The sequence below is a fragment of the Camelina sativa genome, chromosome 5, assembly GCF_030686135.1.
Source record: "Camelina sativa cultivar CO46 ecotype springtype chromosome 5, ASM3068613v1".
Taxonomy (NCBI): Eukaryota; Viridiplantae; Streptophyta; class Magnoliopsida; order Brassicales; family Brassicaceae; genus Camelina; species Camelina sativa.
Genome location: NC_141884.1, coordinates 27080942 through 27089055, shown reverse-complemented (window position 1 = coordinate 27089055; position 8114 = coordinate 27080942). Strand labels below are relative to the sequence as shown.

General features: G+C 34.7%; 2 protein-coding genes and 1 pseudogene across 3 annotated transcripts; 1 reads left to right on the top strand and 2 right to left on the bottom strand.

Moving 5' to 3' along the window:
• Positions 1 to 189: 189 nt before the first annotated feature.
• LOC104787329 (NDR1/HIN1-like protein 6 pseudogene) lies at positions 190 to 1186 on the top strand (annotated as a pseudogene). Its single transcript, XR_015557554.1, has one exon. The product of XR_015557554.1 is annotated as an NDR1/HIN1-like protein 6 pseudogene (transcript).
• A 2219-nt stretch (positions 1187 to 3405) lies between these two features.
• Positions 3406 to 4438, bottom strand: LOC104787328 (uncharacterized). The gene has a single exon (XM_010512892.2). The coding sequence runs from the start codon at positions 4017 to 4019 to the stop codon at positions 3633 to 3635; it is 387 nt and encodes a 128-aa protein (XP_010511194.1). The 5' UTR covers positions 4020 to 4438; the 3' UTR covers positions 3406 to 3632.
• Positions 4439 to 4603: 165 nt separating this feature from the next.
• Positions 4604 to 7400, bottom strand: LOC104787327 (FLUCTUATING-LIGHT-ACCLIMATION protein 1, chloroplastic). Its single transcript, XM_010512890.3, has 6 exons — positions 6318 to 7400; positions 6061 to 6163; positions 5513 to 5568; positions 5190 to 5354; positions 4904 to 5017; positions 4604 to 4819 (listed from the first exon to the last, which is right to left on the bottom strand). The coding sequence occupies exons 1-6, from the start codon at positions 6939 to 6941 to the stop codon at positions 4727 to 4729; spliced, it is 1155 nt and encodes a 384-aa protein (XP_010511192.1). The 5' UTR covers positions 6942 to 7400; the 3' UTR covers positions 4604 to 4726.
• Positions 7401 to 8114: the final 714 nt, after the last annotated feature.

Genomic DNA, 8114 nt, shown 5'->3' with positions numbered 1-8114 from the left:
CTAGTAGAATGCACCGCCACATATCTCTAGTAAGTAACATACATATGTACAGTGTAGTAGATGTGTCATCATCCTAACTAAACCAATATAGTTTTTGGTTTTGTATTTATCTAATTAAATACTACAAGATTACAGTAACTGTTGAACAACCTCTAGTCTCTTTAATATGTCGTCTCCGATTAAATTCAACGTTATAGGTGAGGAAGGTAAGATGTTGGTAAAAGTCATGCATGTAAACAACTTCACAACACATTAATTTGAATATAAAATGGTATACATAAATACATGTTGGTGCATTAGTATTACTAAATACATTAGAGCAATGGGAGATCATCAACAAAAAGTTCATCCGGTTCTTCAAATGGAAACTAACAAGACGACCACAACAGCACCAGCAGCTCCAAGAAAGACAGAGCTGCTTCCGATTCAACGGCCTGTTACGCCTCCTGCGATGCGTAGTAAGAAAGGAAATCTCTGCTGCAAAATATTCTGTTGGGTGCTAAGCCTTCTAGCCATTGCATTGATCGCGTTAGCAATTGGGGTTGCGGTTGTATACTTTGTCTTCCACCCTAAACTCCCGCGTTACGAAGTAAACAGTTTACGAGTTACCAACCTCGGGATCAATTTAGACCTCTCTCTCTCCGCGGAGTTTAGAGTCGAGATCACAGCTCGTAATCCCAACAAAAAAATCGGCATTTATTACGAAAAAGGAGGACATATCGGTGTGTGGTACGACAAGACAAAGCTCTGCGAGGGGCCTATACCGAGGTTTTATCAAGGGCATCGCAATGTGACTAAACTAAATGTGGTTCTAACAGGAAGAGCGCAAGCCGGGAACACTGTCTTGTCGGCATTGCAGCAGCAGCAACAGACTGGACGTGTGCCGTTAGATCTTAAAGTGGATGCACCTGTTGCCGTAAAACTCGGAAAATTGAAGATGAAAAAGATTCGGATATTGGGGAATTGTAAGCTTGTTGTTGATAGTTTATCAACAAACAATAATATCAACATCAAAGCTAGTGATTGCAGTTTTAGGGTCAAACTCTGAGATGTTCTTAGTTTTATGCTTTTTACTGTTTATTGGTGTGGGCTCTATTCATCATTTTCGTATACGCATTTGATTCATCATTATTTTGAATTTCTGGTTTTAAGCTAATAAGATCGAAATAGTAAAAGTTGTGTGAAATTTAAGAACCCAAAAATTATTTTAAGATAACAAAACAAGTTAGTAACACGAAACATACATGAGACGAAAATACATGGCTGTTCTAATGTCACAACTTGTACTATTTTAGATATATATATATATATATATTGTTCATGTGCAACTTGTAAAAGGGCTAAAGAACTTCACTTTTCTTGGCATTTTTCGTGTTAAATGGAATCGACAATTAACAAAAGAAAGTAACGGACATGATACTGGCAAGATGTAATAATCCACTTTTGTCTATGAAAGGTGGCTATGACAAGTGTCTTGTTTCCAAGTGTGATTCTGTTTTTTTCTTCTTTTCTCAACATTCAAACCCAATAAAATACTAGTTTATCGCATATGACTCTCTTCTATTTAAAATGTACCTACTAACTTTTACATGAGAAAACCAGAAACTTCGCATATTTCGCAAGTTTATCCCTCAAGGAATATATCGAACACTAAAATGTGGTTTTTAACCAAAATAAAAATAAAAATTATTATGATTCATTTCACCCATAATTTTGGAGATGGATTCAATAACATCATTAACAATGCCATATATATGACTGAGCATTACAAATAAAAGCAACAAAAATGCTAATCAAATTTTGTTTAAATAAAAAAACTCAGAAATTCAAAACGATTTCGAGGTTACTTCATCCCAAAGTTATAGAAATTACAATGTTATCTTTAATCAATCAACAACATTAAGGGGGGTGTATTGAAACTATGATTTTGGAAGATTTGATGGGATTTAGAAAATTTGGAATTTTGAAAGATTTTAGGGAAGTTGATATGATTTATTGTAAAATTCTTTCAAATCCCACATAAAACCATGAGATTTGGATTTCTTTATTTTTAACTAAACAAATCCCACCTAAATCCTCCAGAATCTCAAAAATCATTAAAATCTAATGGGGGTGTATTGAACTTGATATTCTTAGAGATTTGCTGGGATTTTAATATTTTAGAATTTTGAGAGATTTGACTGTAATTTTAGGAGATTTGATTATTGAATTTAGAATTTTAGGATTTGTTGAGATTTGAGAACTGGAATTTAGTGAGATTTGATTACTAAATTTTAGGTGATTTTAGGATATTTATATGGTAAAAAAAAAAGAGAGATTGTAATGATCACGTTTGTTGGCAAAGACAAGAAAAACTGCACCTCATATAATGATCAATGTCTGACAAATATCTAAAGAATATGTTGTTGTTTCTGTTTTCAGTTATGTTATTTGATTAAAGTGATAGAATAGTTGAAAGAATTAAAGTAGGTATCGAAGCATTTGATGTTTGAGAAAAAAAATATGTGAAATTCGATGTGGTAAACATTTTCATGAACCTGGAAGTTTCAGGAATAAAAGAAAGTACATGATGTCTCCCTCTTTATCTCTATATAATAGAACTATTCAGTTTTATTATACGTTAACCACCTGCTCAAGAATTGTCTGCAGAAGATACTCAATGAGAGTAAAAAAACAAGAGAAAAAGCAAGAAAAGAGCGATGCACAGACTAAACCCAGATGTGGACATTCTTTTTCGGAGAAAAGAGTGATTCTTTTGACCAAATTAAGCTTCCCACTTCGAGCACTTAAAGGTTGTGACCGTCACCGTCGACGGCTCAGCTCCGAAGGTGGCCGAGAGAACATCTTGAATTGCAGTTATTGAATGATGGGCTCTAAGACAAATTTGGGATTTTTTTTCTTGATGTATGTATTTGAGAGAAAGAGAGAGAGAGTAGGAGAAGACAAGTTGCAGAGATGGAGTCATGGTCCATGGAGGAGGTATTTTCAAAAAACATTGTAATTGCTTCGCAGCTTTTTTTTATAAAAGTCTTCTAAAGTTTCACCTTTATAGGTGGGATTTGTAAATCATATTTTTGAACTAAAAATATTAGAAAAGTCTCCCAGAATCCCAATCATAAGTTTTTTAAAAACAATTTGTGATATTTTGAATAACAGTATATTTGAAGTGAGATTTGTAAATTATTAATTGAATAACAAGAGATTGTAAATGATTTTAAATGGTTTTTATAAATTTCACATTGAATAACATAGGATTTCAGATGATTTTTAAAAATCATCAATTAAATAACAGAGGATTTCAGAATACTCCAAAATCTCTTAAAATATCAAATTCAATACACCCCCCTAAATCCACAAACTATTTTGAATAACAGTAGATTTTAAAGTAGATTTTTAAATCATCAGTTCAATAACAGTGGATTTTAATAGACTTTTTAAAATACATGATTGAATAACATAGGATTTGTAAGTTTCACACAAATCACTTAAAATGTCAAGTTGAATACACCCCCTAAATTCCCAATTCCAAATCTCAAATACACACACATAAACCCAAGTTATAAAAAAAAAAAAATATATATTTTCTTTCTAAAATGCTTGCTTAATAATAAGATTCTCATCATTTTATCACATCACTTGCCTTGTTGGTCAGATTCATGATGAACAGCTTTCATAATCAACCCGTCGTTATGCACAACCATAATCACCGGCGAGTTTCCGATTCCTCTCGCCATCGCCGTCAGTATCTCCGCAACCAAATCCCTAAACTTCTCGGGAACCAGATCTTCACCAAACCTCTCGAATATCGCCTTGTACACGTTATCCGTCTCTTCCCCGGACGCGACTTCGGATTCAACAGCCACCACGTGGTTGAGACCTTGCCGGAGCTCCGATGGAGACAATGTTCCGTTTTTGTCTAGATCTAGAATCCGGAAATAGTCATCCATGATTGATTCGAATGATTTTGTATCGGAGACGAATCCGATGAGAGTTTTGCTCGTCAATACCGTTTCGATCATCCTTGCCTTGAGATCTGAAATTTGAAAAAAAGTCTCTCTTTTTTTTTTTTTTTTCTCTTTTGTTGTCAAGTTTGAAGTTTTTTTATTTTTCTTTATTGTTTTGGTTTTAACTTTTAATGGTGTGGTATTGGTTATATATATATATATGTTGCGTGCATGTTTTTTTGCCTCGGAGAATATAAATGTCCGGCCTGGTGCAAATATAAGCTACCTTTTTAATTTTTATTTTTATTTTTTTATTAAATGTTTAAATGGTATTTTCTGATCATTAAGACATGTCTTCACATTTACAGATTTGCTTGCATATCCACCATTTGTTTTTGGAGATGATTTTATATGTTGAGTATTATTATGAACTCTTTAAGACTTTAACCTATAGATTATGTGGGATGTATTTTGTTTAATCTCATGATAGTTAAAAAAAATGATCACCTATAAATTTGAATTTGGTTTAACGTCATATCTAACCTATCTCAGATAAATGTGACAAATGTATAATTTGGCTTAGGTAGATTATAGAGTCTTTATTTAAGATGTTTAGATTTTACTTTACAAAAGCCGAGAGAGATTATGAACTCTGTCGCTTAGATTCGTAATTGCCTTCATTGCCTGTTTCTGTAACCAGTCGGTCATAGATGGTGTGTTTACACTTTACAGAGAGTAACATCTAACCAGAGATTGGTTCTATTTGGTTTTACGAGAAAATTTTACAAAGGCCTCAAAAGTGGGTAATCTTCAAGTAGTTCCCTTTCTGACAAAGCGTCAGCCTCGTTCTGCGGTGTCCACAGTACTTCTACTGCCTGCAACATTTTGGTTTCACATCTTTCATTTACTACTAAACCTTTCCCATGAGTAAGTCAACTTACGGATACAAAATCTCTTACCATCATTTTGCTTCTTGGTATCGACCCGAGTTTCTGTAAGGCTTCCTTTAGATCTATAGTTCCATTTATTGGCGGCAGTTTATGTATACCCTCTGCAGCCACCAAGATGGTTACCTAAACATGTTACAAAACTTCCGGTCAAACAATTACCAAACCAAAGTGCAACAACCTAAAATATTGTAAGAAAACACATGCACTATCTTTTTGGGGAATAGCCTTCTAGACCCGGTTTAGCTGTGTTTCCCTATCCAACTAAATGTTCAACTCAGAGTTTGAATAAGTTTACCACGATATATTCATTGCTGAAACCGCTAGCTTTCCGAATCTTTGAGCTTTGTCTCTTTATGCTATTCACGTTTACAAGTGTCTCTTCATCAAAATTTCCCCGTTCTTCAATTGAGAGTTGATTAAATCGCTTTTCTCCCTTTTCTATACTCGGCTTCACATCCACCTGAAAGTAGATGATACAGACAAAGTGGTTAGGTACTAAGGTTCTCTTTTGAATCTATGAATGATCCTAGAATTATTAGCCCATGTAATGAATGAAGCAGGATAATATGGTGAATACAAGAGCATGCACATCACTCAGGAAAGACTCAGTAGACTTACTGATGAATAACAGGAGATGCAGTAGTCAGGGTGCCTCAGCAACGCCAGTGTTGCCTCTGTAAGACACAGAAAACTGAGTTGCATGAAATACAGCAGAACCAAACAGATAACAAGTGAAAAGAGAAGCATCAATAATGATGCAAAAGCAAGCAGGTTAGAAAGATTCGTAATTCCTAAAACTATCTTAACTGAGAACACAATACTGAACCAGAATCCTGAAATAAAGGTTTTGGTATGCAAGCAATATGTTAGACACAGGTCAGTATATATCACAACACCAAAAAAATAATAAATTTTGCTAAAAGCCAAATTAGCTTTAACAGAGCTATTTCTAATTGATGAATCTATCTCCTAGGTTTTCATTTCATCAGAGTTGAACAACACATTCGGCAGAAACACACAAAAAAAACAAGATAGTGCCACAAGTAAATAAGATTAAAGCTGCGAAGAAAACACCTACAAAATCTGGATTCTAGAAAGAAAAGGAAACGTCTTAAACATTTGTTCACATATATAACGGACAAGATAAATGGTTAAGAATAAGTTACCGGTTAAAACATAGCTCAGACCCTCTGGAGTGGATGTATCTGCACTTTCAGCAAGACGATTAAAATCTTGTTGTAGTGTCCTCCCCAAACCCAACAACCCCACCTAAGGACAGATGCAAAATTCTCAATCTTAGCACATTCTCAGTCTCATATATATATATATATATATATATATTATTGAGAATGAATAAATAATAGCGTTCATAACTATAGAGAGAAATCGATCGTAGTAACTTGTAAAGAGAAATGATTCTCACCTGTAGCTTAATGACGCTAGTTTTCTGAGTATCGGTTAAAATGCTATCATCCTGTGAGCGATCTGAGAGGAACCCAGAGACCAAAACAAAGGCAGCGAAACCAACCAGAATCAAAGAAAAGCTCGAAAACCCACCAAACCCAAAACCAACGGCCGGACCCATAAAACCCCCACCGAACGGTGACGACGGACCATAGTACGGAGCGGAATACGAGAAGCTCGGATTCGATGTTCGCGGCACAGAATACGATTGCGAAGAAGAGCTCCGAGACCTCGAGGAGAAGGAGTTACCACCAATTCTACCACCAGACGCAGCTAAAGCCGTATTAGGATCATAGAACAAAAGCAAACCAAGCAAAACCGCAGCTATAGCTGGTTTCTTCAAAGAATCTAACGCTTTCTTGACCTGAACCACGATTTGTTCAAATGGATTCGAATCGGATCTCAAATCTGAGTCCGAACTCGTCGACTGTTTGTATTTGACGGAGATTTGGAAACGAATCGAGTTTGATCTCCGTTGAGGTTTGGAGTAGAGAAGAACACCACTGCGATTACGAGGCTTTTGCATATATGATGGAAGAGGCTGATTCCATTGAAGTGGAGTTAATTCAAGTAAGGTCGCCATGATCGAATTCAAGGAGGATGATGATGAATTTTGGATTTTGGTGGAAATCGATCGCTAGGGTTTATGTGGTGAACATTTGGGGGAAGAAGACCATAAAAGACGAGAAAAATAGAGTATATATTTGGAGGGAGATTTTTTTTTTTCCTGTGATTTTTTAGGATAAAAGTAGTAAATTAGAGATTATGGTTGTTTTTGCTTGCAGTCGGTTATTCCCTCAAACCGGTTTACAAGTATCGACATTTCTGTGGTGAAAGAAAACAAATTTTGGACTTTGGCACTTATTTTGATAAAAAGAAAACAAAACTGAATGTGCGGTTACCATTCGGATCACCAGAAGTCGAATAATCATAGCACTTCAACAGCAGATTTTAGAGAATCATAATTACAATATTTTATGGTGAAAGATGGGTCGCCAAGAAAGATCAGAGTAATAATTTTCTTTACTGATAGGATTCAATCAAGATCTGATAGATCTATTTAGACGTATATAACAAATCTCAAGACCAAAAGAGTAGCCGCATAAAGCTCATCTAATACGAGATATGGCATTACGTATCATACGATGAAGCCCAAAACCTCTTCTTAGTCGGTTATTTAGACTAGATTGTTACTGTCTTTTATCATTGAACTAATGTTTTGGTATTTTTACTTATTTTAGCATAAGTCGGTTGTAAGGGTTTTTCTATATAAAGATACTCAATGATCAATAAGAAAGCATCTTCCAACATCTATATTATTATTTGAACAATATTTGAAGGTTCACCCCTCCATTCACCCCCTTATAAAATAAGTAAATAAAATCTGTATATATTATTATAAAATTAAAAATCTTAAACCGCTCTTTAATAAACCCAAACCGACATATATAAAATCTAAACTCTAACCATCTCATTTGTGAACCCAAACCGATATATAATTTCGTTCTACTTGTAAAATCTAAACTCTAACCATCTCATTTGTGAACCCAAGCCGACATATAATTTCGTTTAAATTGTGAAATCTAAACCCTAACATCTCATTTGTGAACCCAAACCGACATATAATTTTGTTCTACTTGTAAAATCTAAACCCTAACCATCTCATTTGTGAACCCAAACCGACATATAAGTTCGTTTGAATTGTGAAATCTAAACCCTAACATCTCATTTGTGAACCCAAACCGACATATAATTT